The 19,864-nt window shown below is 38.2% G+C and overlaps 2 protein-coding genes across 7 annotated transcripts in view; one reads left to right on the top strand and one right to left on the bottom strand.

Moving 5' to 3' along the window:
- Positions 1-19,864, top strand: part of LOC119386880 (sodium leak channel NALCN) — a 100,660-nt gene that overhangs the window by 1,230 nt on the left and 79,566 nt on the right. For 2 of the 6 annotated variants that reach the window (XM_037654153.2, XM_049413281.1), the window contains exons 3-9: positions 3,997-4,182; positions 5,532-5,615; positions 6,657-6,796; positions 7,249-7,377; positions 8,701-8,846; positions 10,365-10,507; positions 10,732-10,836. In XM_037654153.2, coding sequence (XP_037510081.1) covers positions 3,997-4,182; positions 5,532-5,615; positions 6,657-6,796; positions 7,249-7,377; positions 8,701-8,846; positions 10,365-10,507; positions 10,732-10,836 — 933 coding nt within the window. The remainder of the gene's footprint in view (positions 1-3,996; positions 4,183-5,531; positions 5,616-6,656; positions 6,797-7,248; positions 7,378-8,700; positions 8,847-10,364; positions 10,508-10,731; positions 10,837-19,864) is intronic. The other 4 variants (XM_049413283.1, XM_049413285.1, XM_049413284.1 and 1 more) reach the window with 3 other exon arrangements.
- LOC125757855 (uncharacterized) overlaps positions 1-19,864 on the bottom strand; it is a 96,050-nt gene that overhangs the window by 54,733 nt on the left and 21,453 nt on the right. The gene's annotated exons all lie outside the window — the stretch shown is intronic.

Raw genomic sequence — 19,864 nt, 5'->3', positions numbered from 1 at the left:
AATTTTTTCACTCACGGGTAAGAATTCAAGTGATCGTATACATATCACAGTTTTTATTATTTTCATTCATTTCCATTGCCTACTCATAGTGGCAGGTTTTTCTGTAAACTCTGAGCATTCATATCTTGAATGACAGCAAGCCAGAATATATTTAATCTTCCCCGTATCCTTGTAAGGACTATATGAAATATGGCATAAAGGTTAATCAGAAATCTCTTTCCTTACTAGATGCGATAACATATGATCATTTGAATAAATTATAATTAAAATGCTGGGGTCAAAAGATCTTTCTGCTAAAAGGAACCTTCAGTTTTTCTTGTACTCACTTCAGCTCCTCTAGGTTCATTTGAAATCACTGAATTATGCGTAATTTTTTATATGTGCCTTTCTTGCCACGTGAAGCTGGGTATACATTGATGCAGCTGCATTTTATTACCCTAACTTCTCAATTCAATGTACAATTTAAAGTTGTTTTGCTACAGCAGCAAGCTGCTGCATTTACATAGCTCTCGAATGAACTCATCCAGGTGAACTAATTCTTTTAAATAGTGAAGTTAATTACTTTGAATGAATTTTTCACCTAACATTATGAAGACTCAGTGGTGTGTGCCAAGGCAGACTTGTGTGTAGACCAATAAAAGTAATCCCAACCAATATCATTCAATACGTCTATGTAGTGCAGGATGCATTTAATCATGTACTCAAAGAAATGCTGAATTTCATATTTGACATATGCTACAGTGTTGACATAGGACTGTACAATGAAATTTCTTGTTACCTCTATCATAGCCATTTAAATAATATATGTAATTTAAATAATCATCATTAACTGTATACAGGAAACAATAAGTAATGTATTTGATATTTAGTAAGTGTCTGTGCCATAATGTGTCTGTTGCTTAAAAATGGGTGTGTAAGATGGCAATGTTGCTTACCTTGCTTTCTCATTTCACTCTTTTTTTATTTGTGATTAACCAGTAAGTTCCGGCAGTTTTTGACAAGCCTTCTGCTATAGTGGTAATCAACAGTTATGCAATTTTTCACACACAACAAGCAGTTATGAATTTTTTCTTGCTATGTTAAAAAAATGGTGACAATAAGCCCTTGCAGTGTTTTCTTAGACAATTATTACAATTCCTATGTAATAAGACAGGCTCGACACAAAAATATCTGTTGTATCTATAGATTTTTTGTAACTTAGCTCACCACAAAGACAGTGATAAACATTTGGGAAGATGATTGGCAGTTTGTTGTTGCACCTACTGTCCTATTGATCTCTGGTCTGGCTGTTTAAGCATAGCTTCCCTGTGCTGCCTCTTTCACTATGTGTTCGTTCTCCTTCTTATAAGCTATATGTTACAAAACAGTGATAGTTTAAAATTAGCTTGTCAATTACCATCATTGACCAACGTATAAATACATTATTTAAGTCAAATACAGTGATAGGGTAGCTAATAAAAAATAATAATCTAACTCATTCAAGGTGGTTATGACATATTTGATGATGGAGCATTGCTGTTCTCTGGTTCTAATGTGTACATACTAGGCTTGTGCGAATATTCGAGCACTTCGAATATTCGAACGAATAATACAGTATTCGAATTCGCTTCGAATCGAACTTAAATTATTGAAAATTTCGAAGTATTCGAAATGAACGAATAGGTGTATATTAGTCCGCTTATTACCCCCTTGTAAAGATGGTTTCACTGCAGTGGAGTAGTGCTGTACAGTGAATACATCTTTCCAAAAAAAAAATCCGCACTGTCCGCGTGTAACCTTCTGTAAAGGTGGTTTCACTGCAGTGAAGCAGTGCTATACGGTAAATACATCTTTCTAAGAAAAATCCGCACTGCCGCGAAGCCCCACTTCAAGGTTAAATGAACATATTACCCTCACAACGATTCATCATTTTAAATGCGAAGCATTTCTCAGCGAACTTCTGCGACTTTGAGCGTATCTATCTATCTATCTATCTATCTATCTATCTATCTATCTATCTATCTATCTATCTATCTATCTATCTATCTATCTATCTATCTATCTATCTATCTATCTATCTATCTATCTATCTATCTATCTATCTATCTAATCTATCTAGCCGCCTACGACTTTGTGCTCTCCTGGCCGTTTCGTTAATAGGATTTACACCAAAATTGGTATGGCGAAACATGACTTTATGACAAACATAAATGACAGGTCATAACATGAAAATCATGATATCCATGTCATGAACATGATTTACATGCCACTGTTTTGGTGCTCTTGCGGCCGTTTCGTTAGTTTGCTATATACCAAAATTGGTATGGCGTGACAAGAGTGTATGACGAACATAAGTGACAGGTCCTAACGTGCAAATCGTGACACGCATGTCATGCACAGCATGACTTACGTCCCACGCTCATGGTGCGCTGGCGGCCGTTTCGCTAGCCTGATATACACCGAAATAGGTATCTCGTGACGTAATGTGTGACGAACATAAATAACAGGAGTTAACATGAAAATCATGACACGCATGTCATGTACATTATGACTTACGTGCCACGCTCATGGTGCACTGGCGGCCGTTTCGCTAGCTCGATATACACCAAAATTTGTATCGCGCGACGTGACTGTGTGACGAACACAAATAACAGGTGGTAACATCATAACACGTGTGTCATGTACAGCATGACTTACGTGGCACGCTCATGGTGCGCTGGCGGCCGTTTCGCTAGCTTGATATAGACCAAATTTGGTAATGCGCGACGTCTGTGTGGCGAACATAAATAACACGAAAATCATGACATGCATGTCATGTAGGTATGATTTAGACGCCACGCTCATGGTGCACTCGCGGCCATTTTGTTAACTGCATATATATACCTAAATTGGTATGGCATGACAGGAGTGCCGAACAATTAAATAGCAGGTCACGCATCCTATATATGTAGCAGAATATATGTTTCATTAGCATGGCATATACCGATTGTACACGCATGCATGTATGACAATCTCGCGATATATGACGAACTAGATGTCACGACATGAATGACTTCATTAGCCTCAATGACAAACAAGACGATGTATGCAGCTCTTTGCTGGGTGCTTCGCATTACATCGATTCCCACACTGCGTGGGATCTGCCGATTTTTTTAAGTTTAAAATCTTGTTATACCGGCTTATATGCTCCAAGTATAGTAAATTTTAAAACGTAACATATTTTACAGGTTATCATTTGCATTCTACCGAAAGCCAAATTCTGCTACTATTCAAAGTTGCTTCCACTTCATTTGAACCAAAACGAATGACATTTGCACATGCCTTGTTATAATTTAAAAAAAAAAAAAACGTGCAGGTTGGTTGGGTCATGACAAATATGCTCATTTTCCTTTATAATATATGGTATATACTATTCGCATTCGATCCGAAATTATTCGACCAAAATCACTATTCGCTTCGAATTCGCTTCGAACGTAAAATTTACTATTCGCACACGCCTAGTACATACATATTTTAATTTGCTTGACACATTTGCTGTCAGGGGTTAGTATCAGCCACACCATTTTCTTTTTATGTGTCACAACGTACACAAATGTACACAATCTCAATGTTTTCGTTGTTAAATAAACTTCTACCGCTAATGTTATAATGCGTCCATTAATTCAAAATGCTATCCGTGGTTATGTTGAAATATTGAACTCCCATGCAAACTCTTTGACTGACCTCTGTTTGGTTTATGTATAAAGCTTTTTTTCTTTATGCCATATTGTTCTGATGTTTGTTTGACGTTTCGTGCTTTGCTTTTTTACTCTTTGTGGATTACAAGTACCCAATTACTAAGGCTTCTAGCTGTTCATGGGAACTTTGAAAACAAATGCGTCGAGTTGAATTGAAAAGCTGCCTATAGCAGAACATACAGGAGGTCACTCCTGTTTGTGCCCCAGCTGTAATGATCGCAAAGCACATTTTCCATCTATACAAGTGCATGCATATATTGGCTGCGTTTTCTCTGTGCAGGTATGGGTGCGACGAGTACTGCGTATGTGTGCGCTTCTGTCCTTGGTTTCTGTCAGCCTCAACACCACACGAACGTTTGAGAAGCACCCGCCCCTTGTGTACGTCACCTTCTGCTGGGACATCTTCGCCACTCTGCTCTTCACTGCAGAGATGATTGCCAAGATGCACATCCGGGGGCTCATCACGGTGTGTGCACTGTTTTTCACGTGTGCTTGATAATCAAACAAGTATATAGGCAGATAATTAGCAGATTACCGTATTTTCTCGTGCATGACCAGCAAAAAAAATGGAGCTAAAGTAAAAAAAGACACAAATTTCAGTTTGCAAAGGCGGGTTCACGGCACTGCTTTAAAGCTACGCAAAAAAGCAAACTTGTCGGCAATACGCGGGGGTCATTTTTAGACTTTTGCACGCCCTCTTTCTTTAACATTTTTAGAAAATTTTCATAGAATCGCCATTAAGGATGCATATTATATGCGAGAAAATACGGTATCTTTTTAAGTACTAATGAACAAAATTCAAAGAGGTGGCACTGATATAGAAAATTCTAAGACTGCACTAAAACAATTTGTGATCAAATGCTTCCTTTCAGACCAATAAAATTGTGTATAATGTGTGGTCTATGAAAGCATGTTGTAACTGACTGCCCCTAAATGTATTTTTGCTCAACTTGCACATTTGTCTTTGCTATTGTAAGTTGATTTGTAGGTGCATACGTGATTTCATTGTCTACACTTGTTTAGAATTTAAATGTTTTTTCTGTGTATATGAAATTATCGCCTTGTGTTATATCTGCATATCTAGTATATGTCTGTTTCATATTATTATATCTGTAATGCTGAGTACAACAGCAAAGTGTGTATTTGTAAATTACTGTATGTTGTGCACCAAGCGATATGTATATCTGATATGCATGCACAGTATTCATGGATTGAAACGCAAAAATTTAGGGCTAAGTATTAATGTACATACTTTCATTTTCAGCACCTACAGTTTGCATTATATCGGTGAAATTTTAACTCGAACTCTTACATCAGAGCCAAAATAACTACCTTTAGCAGCCAGATTTGCAGCACATGACGTGGTTATCACGAGCAATTGCTCATAGCAGTTTTTATAGTAAAAAAACGGTGTCACGTTTCAATGCGTGAGCAATGTACACAATAACAATTATGCAGTGCACTATCTGCTTAAATTTCAATGCAAATTGGATAGGGACAGCAATTCTGTCAAGCTGCTACATAACACCTTTTTGTTCTTGTATACATGCATTCATCATGACACTGCAATGAATGCCAGATAAAGTGATTTGACTTTATTTGAAAAAAAGGTCTGTGAGAATTCAGAAGCTTGAGGCTGGTCGATGCACATTAGCAGTTGTGGAGGTGGAGCTTTGTTTATGAAATTGATGAATGGATGGCATGATTTCATTTCATCGCATTATTTTGCCATAGCTGCCCACTTTGCATTTTCGCAGAGCATGGTGACAAAGCGGCGTTCTTACTAATTTTCTGTAATTTCCTTTGTTTTTTCAGGGAGAGTCACCCTACCTGAAAGACCGGTGGTGTCAATTTGATGCCACAATGGTATTTTTTCTTTGGATATCAGTTATTCTTCAGGTGAGTCACATGACAATGGTTCTCTGGTTTCCCGTGTATCAAATTATAATTTAAAACATTTTGCTTATTGAGAACAAGGTGCTAATCTGTTCGTAGTAGTCAGTCTTACATCACTGTAGTTTACTTACATTTTTGTAACACCAAACTGAAACTCTTGTATATATTTTTATACATTGGATGCTCTCAAAGCAGTCTCACAGAAACATCCGTGTACTCAAGCAAGTATGGTGCTTGAATTTCACGATACTGGCAGTGTGCTGCAGGAATAATTGCATTTTCAAGACAGGAACATTTTCTGTGGTAAATGCGTTTTTGTGTAATTTCATCAACAAAGGATCAAACGGTTGTTCTGTGTTTGTTTGGGCTGTCATTAAACAAAATGTGTTCTAAGCTCTCATTATTCAGCAGACACTTTACGAACTTTAATATATTTTCTAAGTTTCACTACATACGGAGTCTGATGGCACTGTCATGAATTGCAGTAACTCGCTGCAAAATGCTGACAGCAAAAAATTTGCATTTAATATAAATACGTCTGATTTGAATTCGCTCAGATATTTGTCCATCATTTGCTTCGTGGTATTCTAGTATCTTGTGTTACTTTGCTATGACTTTCCAAGGAAATGGCTTTCAAAATTCATAATTTGATCACCTTTAGGAATTGTCATTACATATGGCAGTAGAATATGTGCTTTCATAAAATGCCACTGTGAGAGGTCGTATTGTTAACTTCACTGATAAAAGTCAACAAACCATGAATGGGGTGTTGCTAAAAGGGGTCTGTGCTGCCTGTTGCACCTCTTGCTTTTTTTTAGCATCATCTTCAATTCTTTTGCAGCAAATCAATGCACGAATTGATATTCTTAATCTCTTTTGTATCTTAACTAAAGTTCTGAATTTCTTGCATTAGTGGTATTGTCTGTTCGATAGACACACGTCTTTGTGTGGTTTTTGCATGTGCTTCGGCACAGATCAGAGTGACAGGGGGCTTGATGAAGACACACACTGATGGTAACAACCATCTCTGGCGTCACCTTGTAGGTTTTCGAAATCACGGAAGTGGTTCCCAAGTTTTCCTACCTGTCCATCCTGCGAGCTCCTCGACCTCTCATTATGATCCGATTTATTCGAGTCTTCCTCAAGTTTTCAATGCCAAAGTCCCGAATCAACCAAATTTTCAAGTGAGTGCAGCGTATTGGTTTGGTGCTGGTCTGCATTTAAACGATGATAGCCGTTATTCAGGTTGTTCACAAGTGCTCATGTTGCTGTGTTTGTCATCTCTCAAATGATCTCAGTATTTTTAAAACAAGGAGTATTTTTAAAAAATGGCAATCAGCCCTTGTGTGCAAGCTAAATGCACACGACTCTACCAAATCCAGTTTCTTTCGTGACAGTGTCGCTCCGAGATCTATGAATTTGAGCATTTGCAATCCTGAAATTCACAGTGTAAGCAGCAAAATGTGCATGTAGAAGCACGTTTTGAGATAAACACTGACCGTAAACAGAATTTTTGCTGTTTATTTTTTAAAGCACATGTGATTGGCCGTGATATACTGCTCTCAGAAATCGCAGCTAGCATGGTGCACATATACTACCACTGCTAATCAAACTGTCTTGTTTATGCTCTCTGCAGGCGATCAAGCCAGCAGATATACAATGTGACGTTGTTCTTCCTGTTCTTCATGTCTCTGTATGGTCTGCTGGGAGTACAGTTTTTTGGCGAGATGAGCAGCCACTGTGTTAGAAATGGAACGATTGCAGAGTGAGTACATTGACTGTTTTCAAGGGGCAAATATCTAGTAATTGCAGAGGGTCTTTACATTTGTGCAAACTTACTTTAAGGGCGACATCGCTTACAGCTCTTCTAAGGGTTACAACCTTGTGGATCACAAATGGAGATAAGAGTGTCACTGAAGCCAATGTATCAACTAGGCGATTTGTCATTATCTGGACATTAACTGCTTGGGAAATCTGAACAGCAAATCGTCACTGCGACAATGAAGACAAGTTTAAAAAACGTTAGCTCTGGCAACATTATTTGTTCTACATTGTTCATCACGTCAAAACCCTGTCCTTTTTGTGAACTCCTCTTATGTTTTGTATTTCTGCCGCCTGGTTGGTAAACACTGTAAATAAACCGTGGTATTCACGGAAAAGGACTGTAATTTCATAAATTTCCCTTTTTACTCTCGTGGTAGTTATTTTCTTCTCTTATCATTGAGCTTAATTTTTAAACCTTACAGCCTCCTAATTTAAGGCCGTAGCAACTCCGTGACTATGCAATAACATTTGCGGAAAAACCATATCTTGTTAATGACAGCAATAGGGCCTCTTTTGGGACAGCCTCAGATTTTGTTAGTCACTATGAAAATATATATCTCTTATGTTCTTTTTGTTTTCTAGCGACTAATTATTTTTTGTTCCTTCTGAAGAAATGTGCTTGCTTCAAAGAGTTAAGTAGTGATATGCTGACAAGCCTGAAGTAATGAGTTCTGGCCTTTTTTTTTATAAATATTTTATTGGCTATGTTGCAAAGCATTTTTAATGTGCTGTGTGAGTATGTTCTGAATTGATAATATGGCCTCTGTGCACAAGCAACATCACAGAAGACATTTAAATTGTGTAACGAGCCTTCGAAGAATTTTTTTAACCAAGTTCAGGATGTAGTGCTACAACATTCACGCACCTACCCATTTATGGCGATTGAAGGAGGGATGCCTTCCTTTCACACATAAATTCCCCACAACACAAGTAAATGAATGTTTTTTTCACTCAACCTTCATCCGAGTGTGGTTGCTGTTGCCAGGAAGCTCAATCTTCTGGCTTGAGTAGCTGCTGTTCTCTCTGGTTTTTTGGAACACATTCTGGCTAACATCACAGTGTGTTCATCACGTAGTGTGAAATCAATGTCCTTGCGCTAGGCAACAAGGCACTAAAAACTCATCACAAATAAGTTTTACATCATTGTGGAAGACAGTTATAATCTCAGTCACAAGCCTTGGAAGTACACATTGGCATTAGGAGTTCCCAGCTGTACCTTGATGCTTGAAGGCTCCACAACCATGAATTGATTGTGTCCTTGCAGGAGGGTCACGCTGAACGACCTTGCAGTGCCAGACGCCTACTGTTCAATGGACAAAGAGTCCGGGTATGAATGTCCTCAGGGAATGGTGTGTATGGATCTGAATCTTCCAAAGAGCATTTCTGGGTTCAATGGCTTCGACGATTTCGGTAGGTCCCCCCCCACCCATTTTTTATTTGCGAACTGCTCAGTAATGTTTCATTTATTCTTGTTTTGTGTGATTTTTTATGTCACTCAGGCGTTTATTATGAAAAGTGTCTGGCCTTCACTAATATGTTCACATCTCTGCCAGCTGTAGTGTGAATGTGATTGTGCAAGCCGAAGTGTCATAACATGTGATTAGGAAATGTACAATGGATCATGTACAGAAATGAAGAAAAGGAAGATGTCTTGTCCATGTAAATTAATGTGAATGCAAAAATGCACGTGTAATTCAATATTTAAATTATGTGGCCTTCAATGTATAGTTATACAATATTATATGTAATAATAGTACAATAGAATTATCAGGACAATGATCATAAGAATGGATCTGAGTAGGCAGCCAATGCTGATTTATGAACAGCAGGTGCTAAAATGAATTCATCAATTCACCTAAATGCTGAGTACAATTTCTACAAATTCAAGGTAATTGCTAGTTACCTTTTCTGCTAAGAGTGAGGTAGTTACTTTCTGAAAGTACTTAGTGCTCTGAACAAGAAATATGATGGCATATTTATGTGAAATTCATCAAAGAACTTATATTGATATAGTAAATTCATAAAGTAACGTATATGTTTAACAGTAGCTTAAATTGACAAAAAGAAAACAACTTATTGATATATCAGATTAAGGTTGTACCATATATCATGGTGTAGTCTGTGCATGCGTGGTCTGACTGTTCGAAGCTGCTTCCCAGTGCAGGTGTGAAAGATGTAATGACCTAAGTAAGTAAAGGCATTAAAAGAACGTGTTTTTAGATTACAGGCACAATAACCTGGTTCAATATTTATCATCTGTCATTTCCACTGTTTAGTGCTACATGCTTGGTAACTACTCACTCTGTTCAGATTTCAGATGTATTATAAGTGATGCTGACATTAAGAATAGTCTGCCTGTTATGATCACTTCTTTTGACACTGAAGCTGTACTTTTATTGACAAATTTCACTTGTAGCATACGCACATTCACGTATTATTTCGCACTTGATATCGTATGTTACAAAAAATGAGCAACTTCTGTGTTTTTATGAAACACATCATTTATATGTAATATCCTACAATAGGCATTTCTGTGCTAAAGAGTACTCCAGTATTATGCTGTGGTGATAGAAACATCTTCAGTAAAATAACAAAAAATAAGGATTTCAGTGACAATTTACCAACTGTGGGTACGCATTTAAGATAACATCTAGAGCCTCGAACTATAAACAATAAAATTATTGTGACCAGGTTAAGCGAAGGCTCTGCTCTTTATCACTGACGTGTCAAACAATTCTCACCATATTAGACTATTGTGGTAAGGCCTTCTCTGCATGTCAGTAAAGATTTTTCGCACGCTTCTGTTTACTAGCAATGAGCTTTGCAAGTTGCTCACGCCAGCCATTTCTGAATGCACATTCAGGAAGTGCTCATGTATTCCATGCTAATTAATCAAGCCCCGTTCTTTCTTCATGTTCTCCATTGCAGCCCATAGTTTTTTTACGGTGTACCAAGCAGCCTCCCCCGAGGGATGGGCCATTCTCATGTACCAGGCCATGGATAGTCTTCCAGCGTGGAGAGCCACTTTCTACTTCACCACCATGATATTCTTTCTCGCATGGTTGGTCAAAGTGAGTCTAGTGCCCTTCCACTCCTACACATACCATACCTACTCTGATATACACACCCCCTCCCCTTTTGTGTGTGTGTGAATAAAGCATTCTTATTTTGCACAACAAACATTATGGTGGAGTAAATGGCCACAGTAGCATGTATGGTGTGCAATATCACCTTTCACTATATTTAGTTAATTTCAGTTATGCTCAGGAGTGCCTATCTGCTCTTTTCTTTGCAGAATGTGTTCATTGCGGTCATCACAGAAACATTCAACGAGATTCGAGTACAGTTTCAGCAAATGTGGGGAGAAAGGGTACAAATTCAAACTGAATCAACACCTCAGGTGAGAAGTGCAACCTTTCATGGTGAACACATAAAAAATTTCTTGTGCTGCAAAATTATTTGTTGTGACAAAGCACTTAATGGCTAGATGCAAGAATGACTACATCATTTAACTTGCTTAATGCTAGATACCTAATGTGATCTATCAAGTGATGTTTTTTTTTATTCTCAGTTACACTTATATTGATATGCTGTATAAACTCACTTCTAGCACTCCCTCAGCTGAAATGTGAACCCAATTTTCACAGTAAGAAGTTAGAAACGCAATGCTTATTTGTGACGACCAGTCTGGTTTTCATATTTAATAAAGAAGAAGTGTAATGCATTTGAATATTTTGCACCAAATTTTCAACTGCTTAGAAAAACAAAGTACTAGCATACTGTACCTGAGCCACAGTGGGCACACCTGGCATCACTTTGCCATAATTCTCAATAAGGGCCTTGCATACCATAACGACCTCATCAACTTACACAGAGTGCACGCGTTGTAGCTCTACAGTGAACGTGTGGATAGGCTTGGGTTACAGCAATTTTTAATGGCAATAAAATTGGTTCTACATTATTGCTATTATTGGTTTCATTCTCAATTCTATAATGCACACGTCACTTTGTACTAGTAAATTATCTTGGCAAAACAAAGTGCTTATTATACTTACTTGAGTAAATACAGCACAATCTTAATCACCTATGTCTATAACTATGAGAGGTGGGCACTGGTATGCAGGGTTCAGAAGCATTCTTTTTTCTCCTGGGTTCTGTCTGTAGTTCTAAACCAAGAATCTCGAGAAGCAGAGGAGTGAAAGGAAATAAGGAGCTACCACGGCTACATACGGTGACGACCTTCAACGTGTATACCTGTGTAGAAAGCAGTATACGATACATGCTTTGATGTTGCTTAGACCTCAGCACTTGATCCGTAGCAGTTGCAATTGCTAGAGAATGCAAAGATAGCTATGCTTAATGCTTGTAGTACAGTGCACTAGCTCTCATATGAGCCATCTGTATATATGCACAAAGAGTTGAACTGCTAGCTTGTGCACAACAATGCTTAGCCAGGTTGCTGCACTGCTTTGTGATATGCTGTATTTACTAAATTATAGTGCTTCCGCAGCTGTAATGTGATCCCAATTTTCAAAGCAATAAATAAAAAACGCAATGTTAATTTGTAACACACATCCTGGTTTTCATAATTAACAAAAAAAGCAATGCAATGGGTGTCTGAGGTGGGGTATTTTTCAGCAATTAATTTTTAAATATCCCACCTCATATTTATGATTATTGTTTGTGTGTGTGTGTCATCTGTAGGATGTTCAATAAGCATATAGTGTTAAGAATGTTATGCTGCCCCTTTGTCGCTTCAAAGAGCATATATTTACAGTATTTATTTATTATTTACAAATACTGCAGGCCCGTTCGGGCCTAAGCAGGAGTGGTAACAAATGTCAGTGACACAATCAGAATAAAAAAACATAATCAAAATACAATACAAGATACGAAATTAAGAAAATTCTCAACATCAGGGAAAAATACAATTAATACATAGCCATAATGGCATTCATACAGAAATACAAAAAATCTCAGCACTTATGAGGAACCTAATATATTGCAATGTTAAAATCAAGTGCTAGGTCATTGACGAGATGGGCGAACGATTGTGTTGTGTCCGCATTAACGACCTCCTGAGGTAACTTGTTCCATAGTGAAAAAGCATGAGGGAATAATGAGTACTGATGAACGTTCAGATGACTGAATGGTTGTCTAACTGTCTTATTATGATGAATACGAACAAAGCGCATGGGCGGGTTAGTTATGTAACGATTGGGTGGGATTTTAAAGTGACCATAGTACAATTGATAGGTGAATTTCAATCGAGAGACTATTCTACGATGAGCGAGTGTCTTCAGATTTGCCTTCTCGCGAAGGGCAGAAATGCTTGCAAAACGAGAGTAGCTAGAATAAATGAACCTCAGAGCCAGGTTTCGGACCCTCTCTATTTTTTAATTAAGTATTTTTGATACGGGGCCCAGATCAGGTCTGCACATTCTGACTAGGCCTGATAAGTGCTTTGTAAGCTGTTAGTTTTGCAGAAGGTGAGTATGACGCAGTTTACGTTTAAAAATGCTAACTTTTTTAGCGCATTGCTACAGATGTTGTCTATATGGTTTCCCATTTAAATTGCTTGTAAGCGTGACACCCGATATTTTACTTGTGTAGCCTTTTTAACATAAGCGTTATTAATGTATATTGGAATGCTAATGGGTTTTGTTTGTTCGTAACTGTGATGGATGCCGTTTTTTGATGCGTTGAGCTTCAAGCCCCACTTATCACACCAGGCGCAGATGGATTTCAATGCATCGTTAAGTCTGGCTTGATCAGAATGCTGATCAATGTCGGCATAAATAACACAATCGTCCGCAAAAAGTCGGATTTTCACAGGTGATTGAACTGAGAAATAAATATCATTTATGTACACTAAAACAATAATGGTGCAAGCACGGATCTTTGCGGCACTCCTGAGTGTACGTCTGATGAGTCAGAAACGCCGTCATTGACCATCACATATTGTTTCCGTGATGACAAATAGCATGCAACCCAACGGACAATGTTCTGATCAACACCAATAGCTGACAGTTTCGTAACTAAATCATCGTGTGGTACTACATCAAACGCTTTAGAAAAATCTAAAAACACTCCATCAATCTGGCCCTTAGAGTTTAATGAATTTGCAAAATCATGAGTGATCTCGGCTGATTGAGTTAAAGTGGATAGGCCAGACCTGAATCCGTGTTGGTTGTCGTGAAGCAGTTTATTGTCTTCCAGGTGTATCATAATCGCCTTAAATATTATGTGTTCTAGTAGCTTACAAGCTGTGGATGTAAGAGAAACTGGCCTGTAGTTGTTTATATCTAATGGTGAGCGAGATTTATGAATTGGGACTATTCTTGCAGAGTGCCAGTCATCTGGTATCACACAAGTTTTTAAGGAAGTTACATATATCTTATACAAATATTCTGAAACCTAGGATGCATATCTACTAAGAAAAACGTTCGATATATCATCAGAACCCGGGGATTTCTTTGTGTCTAATTTACACAAGAGGCTAAAAATACCATCTTTACTTAAATATACTTTGGGCATATGTTTGACGAGCATTTAAGATGGCAATTGCGCATCTGAGGCCGTCAGCGTAAATACGGACTGAAAAAAGGCGTTGAAACTTTGAGCAATGACAGTAGCATTATCAGTAGTTCCGTCAGATGTTTTTATCCCTGTGATGCTGTTTTTATCTTTAGATAAGTAACGCCAGAATTTTTTGGATTGGTCTGTCATGGAGGAAGACAGAGTAGACGTAAAAAATTGGCCTCTTGCTGCATGCATTTTTTCGTGGAAAATGTGTACTAGGCTTTGTAGCCGTTTCTTGTCACCACGTTTACGACAGCGTTTGATCTTGCGCTTCATATGAATCAAATCACGGTTCATATATATTACAGTGCAGTTTGTACAAATATTTATTGTTACCATAAGAGTAAAACTTCAAGTGCAGTTTGTAGACACCGCACACGGCAGATCATGAAGCAAGTGATATGTGATAAGTACTCAATTTGATTGACGAAAGTGTCTCTAGTGTAGTCAAGGGCATATAGAATGAAAAGTATGTAAATTGTAAACATAAATACTGAAAGAAACAGTCATTGTAAAATGTGGACAGGATAATATAGTGAGCTTTCTCTCAACTTTGGCCTCCGTAAGCCTTGAAATTTGTTCCTTGCCATAACCTCACTAATGAAAACTAATCAATCAGTGCTTAAAATAAATACTTGTGGAATTTAGTTGGCATTCTTCTTTAATGCATTCCTATTTAGTGCCAAACATACAATTTTTATTTGAAGCATTTGCTTTGCAAGATTTCTAAATTTTTTAAGACTTCATGACTACTTACAGTGTGTCACTGATTTTTGATGACAAGGTTATTTTGTGTGTGTGTGTGTTCAAAACTCGCACTCTGAGAAATGAACATGACACGACTCTGTGTTTTTTTTTATATTATTATTTTCAATAAAAATGTGGATGCAAGATCATGTGTGCGAAATTGCTCTGTCACCCGACAAAACCTGGCTTTTTAAGAAGGGTCAGACCAGTGGCATTAGCTATGAATCAAACATGTACGTTTACCTAGCACAGCCGAATGAGAGATAAAGGGATTTCACGCGCCGTGTGTAAGCCACTGGGTTATCTGACCTTTTTGCTTAAAAACACGCTTTGTGTTATTCTCAGAATGCATCAGAGCAATTTTTGTGATGTTCTTCAGTGTTGAAGTTGCTATAAGCAGCAACATTTATGAGCCATTTTTCTCTACTGTGGCTTTGGCTAAAAGATGTCAACCCTAGTGCAAGCGTAAAAATATTCATTGATGTAGCTTAAATACAGCTGATAACTTTTATATCACCGATTCTCTTTTTTTGTCAGTGCAGCTATAATTAATGGCATTGTACTACTACTATTTTGCATCACGCCGGCTTCATTACTTGTGCTTTCAGGCACATGCATAAAACACCACGCTATATCTACAGTGTGTGTGTGTGTGTGTGATTGTGTGTGTTTGTGTGTGTGGGTGCATGTGTGCATACATAAACAGATAATCACAAGCACCATACTATGTCTGACATGTCGCCTCAGTTACTTTTAACCTTCTGTACATGTAGCAAAGATTGTGCAGGACAGAACTGAAATGGTATATATGTGCACACATACCCCTATAAAGAAACAGATGATGATGACTTAACCATCCAAATTTATCTCTGAAAGCACAACGCTCAGTGGCTGAAGCACATAACAAACAAACCAAGATAGAGGCGAATTTATTTAGTTCATAGGAGCACCTCAGCTACAATCGGATGGTCCTTATGCACTGACAAGTCGCTTGTGTTGGAGGCATATGCAGCTGTTGTTAGGCGAGTTTAATAAAAGGTGCCTGGCTAAAGAGTCTTGCATGTGAACTGCGTGGGATTAACAGTGACTTGGTGCCTACACGCCTGCATGCAGGTGCTGAAAGGGGACGACTCTGGCTGGAAGCTGGTTACGGTAGACGAGAGCAAAGCCGTGGTAAAGCTCCGCGATGCCTTCAAGTGGCCATCCACTCGGCTGCTTTCAGGTCATTGTCATGATGGTGAATGTGGCGAATGCCTTTGTGGCCGCAAGCATCTCCTTCGTGCACGACGAGCGACCACGGGAGGATTTTTTCAAGACGTACTACTTTGCCGAGGTAGGTTCCCACAGGCACTGACTTTGTAGGTCAAGCGCCAGGCTTTTGCTATTGTCCTTAGGAGTCCAGTGATTACTGAAAATATTCAAAGGATGCAGTTGCACATCTTTCTTAAGAATTAATGCGAACGTACGAACACAGTCAGTTTACTACATTTGAACGTAGCAAGAACGTAGTAACGAAATTTTTTTAGTGTCAGCTTTATCATACTTTTCTGTCACCACATTAACTATTTCTGCGAGAGTTAAAATAGTTATTGAAAACTGCAGCAGCAATAACAAGGTAATTTTCTTTTCAGCAATACATTATTTGCACTGGCATACATAATAGTGTCAAAATCACTGGTTGCACATTAGTTTATTAAATGCCATTAATTTAACTCTTCAATATTACTTTAGCAAATGCTGCAATAGCATAATCAAAACTATTCTATGGCATCCACTCTGTCGGCACTAGTTTGAGAATATCTTGAAAATGCTTTTGCCTTTTGTATTAGAAACTTTTGAATGAATCTCTGTCAGTTTCGAGAATATGTCAAAACTGATCGATGGACGCTCACCATAAGTTTCTAACGAAGTGCATTGGTATACCACTTCTTTTCCACAAAGTTTTCCTTGCACGCTGTGGCACAACAGAATGCCACTGTCCTTCAAAAGAGATTTGGTGAAATACATTAATTATCTCAACCTGGCCCCTAATTAAGCAGACATAACTATGGCCAGAACCATATTGCTTCGTTTCCGCAACTGCATGCTACATGCACAACAAAGTTATTAAGGTGAAAGCCTTATATGTCTCATGCAAACATGACCTTGAATGAAAAGCCAGCATAAGTGTGAGCTTGAATCATGAGCTGAATGTTAAATTCATCTTTGCAGTGCTTGCATGACAAAAGAAATTTTCAAAAGCAAAGTGGTGTTGTGTGATATAAAGTGCACAGTAAGATAGCCACACTTGAAGGCTTTCGCCTTCAAGTCCTCTGAGCCGAATGCATAAGGGACTCCGTGAGTTTTACTTAAAAGTATAAGTCCATGATGCTTAATATGAAAATGTTAATCAGCATTATTGCACCTCTGATGCTCACTAGCAGAAATAATCTATCAGAAAACAGGCACAGTCTTTAGTGGACTGTCTTCAGGAGTTAAATAAAGACTGCTTGAACATGCTCGTTATGTATACCTTAGCTAGCAGATTTAAGGTAGACATGCGACAAAACTTCATGCAATAAATTAATTTTATTAACTGGGAGGAATGGTTGTTGGCAAAAGCGGCAAGCACGGTTATGGAATTGTAACCACAGTTATAAAAGTATCATTTGTATATGTGATGACTGTGGTGATGCACTGTCGCGTGTTGTCTTTGTCTTCCAGCATTACGTAAAATTATTTTTGATAACGTGCTAATGTTATCCTGCCCATTCATTACAGATTGGTTTACAATATTCTTTGATTTGGAGGTACTCCTGAAGATTTGGTGCCTTGGTTTTAATGGCTACATTAAGCGTTCCCTGCACAAGCTCGGTTCATCCTCGCCATTGGGACTACACTGCATCTCATCCCCGACTTCTTCACCTCTGAGTTGACATATTTTCAGGTGTGCTGTGCTTCACTTCACTGGCTAATAATAGCAAAATTTGCTGGCACAATAAAAAGATTGAAACTACTTAACTCGAAAAACGTACATGTCAGGGGTGGCAGGTAGCTTTAGGCATAGATGTGAATTGTAATATAGGGGTGGTAAATACTGAAGAATTCAGATAAATGTTTTTTTATTAGTTTCGATATGATAAAAATGCTGCCTTGATGGACATGATACTTAGCAGATGTATCGTTATTGCATCATGATCAAAATTTTTTCTTATTTCAGGAAAGAATAACTGCCTAGAAAATAATGCCATTGGTGGAAGAATTAGATGATTAAGGCAAATAATACAACTGAACTTTTATGCCACTTGCACCTTCCTAACAGAAGCTAACAGTTTATGCCATTTATTATGCAGTTCTGAGGATTGTCAGACTTATAAAAGCATCGCCAGTGCTTGAAGACTTTGTTACAAGGTAAACATGCTCCATCTATTCTCATCAAGATGACAAAACAAGCTGTCATGCTCAATGTATGTATTATTTATATGTCAAATTGCATACTTTGCGTGTTCATAGCCAAAGGTGATGTTTCACTTGTTTCAGATTTTCGGTCCAGCAAGAAATTGGGAAGCCTTATAATATTCACCATGTGTTTATGGCTGATCACATCTAGCATCAGTATGCAGTTATTCTGCTGCCTTTCAGACTTCATGAAATTTGAATCATTCCAGAGGTAAGCTGGAGGTCTAAAGTATATCGTAGGCTCATGAGTGATTGGTCGACTGATTGTTGACTGATTTGTGTCAATTTATGCGAGTTAAATCATACAGAGGAATTAATGGAGGGACAGCCTGTACATCGTGGATAGGTGATTTTGTTTGAGTCATCTGTGAAGACAAATTCGTTTTGCCTACACGGTCATTGCGATAAATGATTTTTGATAAATAGTGCTTCATTTCACTTCAGAACCAATGGCTCCATAGAACAGTAGTAGAGCAGACGCAGAGAAGCATGACGAGAAATACCATTGCCACATTACTCAACAGTCCAGTTTGGCCCCTGCTAATGCATTCCTTGTGATTAAGACACACCTGTTGTTGAATAGGAGCTACAATGAAATTAGCGTTTGTGCAGGACAGTCTATATCTAGATACTGATGTATAGGGATGGGCATGGAGTTGAGATATTGCTTCTTCCATCAAGAACTTCATAACATACAGTGCCAAATCAGTTTAAGTGACGTATAAATCTAAATGCACATATTTTTTTATTTTTCTTCTTTTTTTCTTTAGGCATTTATGTCGATGTTCCAAATCCTCACCCAGGAAGGCTGGGTTGAGGTGATGAACGAAACGATGTTACAACAAAGCAAAACGATTGGCCCCTCGTGGCCATTTATTTTATCCTCTATCACCTCTTCGTGTCTTTGGTAAGAAAACAAATGCTCTGAATCAGACAGAAGTGTGTGGTATTTTCGTGTACACTAACAATTCTGTACTGTTCTTTTTTTCTCTTAGATTGTGCTCAGTCTCTTTGTAGCTGTCATTCTTGACAACTGGAATTAGATGAAGACATCAAGAAGCTTAAACAAGTGATGTCACCATTCAATCTTGATAAATGTTGCACAAGCTGCTTGTGTGAAGTTATAAATAATTAAGTCCTAGAGCAAGTGGTGCTGCTGGCAGCAGGTCTGCTGGCCTCTATAGCTTTTTTTTAAGCATAGTTGAGATAATCTGCTCATGCGAATTTTCGTGCCATTGCTTCGTCAAACGCTGCTGATAACGGTAACTGTTTGCATGTTTCAGCTGAGAGCAAGAGAACAAAGTGCGGGCATCACTGATGGCTTACCTATACGGCTCCGCTTCTTTGAAAGGTTTGCCGATAGTCCACACAATGACACGACTCCATAGAGCACCCTCTGAGTTTGGCGTGCCCAAGGTAAGTCCATATGTTTTTCTTTCTCACTGCATAATTCATGCCTTGCTGAGCTGGATGTCGTGCTGAGTGGTCATTAATGAAGTCGTTTAGCACTGTTGAAGCAAATTTGTGCTGATAATAACTGACAGAACCATTTCTTGTTCTATGATGGTGTGCTTGCGTTTAGCTCTCTTTGCAAGGATTTCTCATTAAGCCCATGTTCTGACATTTCTTTTTGTTCACGAGTGGTCAGGTACAGTCATTCA

Source organism: Rhipicephalus sanguineus, chromosome 3 (assembly GCF_013339695.2).
Source record: "Rhipicephalus sanguineus isolate Rsan-2018 chromosome 3, BIME_Rsan_1.4, whole genome shotgun sequence".
NCBI classification, from domain to species: domain Eukaryota; kingdom Metazoa; phylum Arthropoda; class Arachnida; order Ixodida; family Ixodidae; genus Rhipicephalus; species Rhipicephalus sanguineus.
This window is presented reverse-complemented; position numbering and strand designations above follow the sequence as displayed.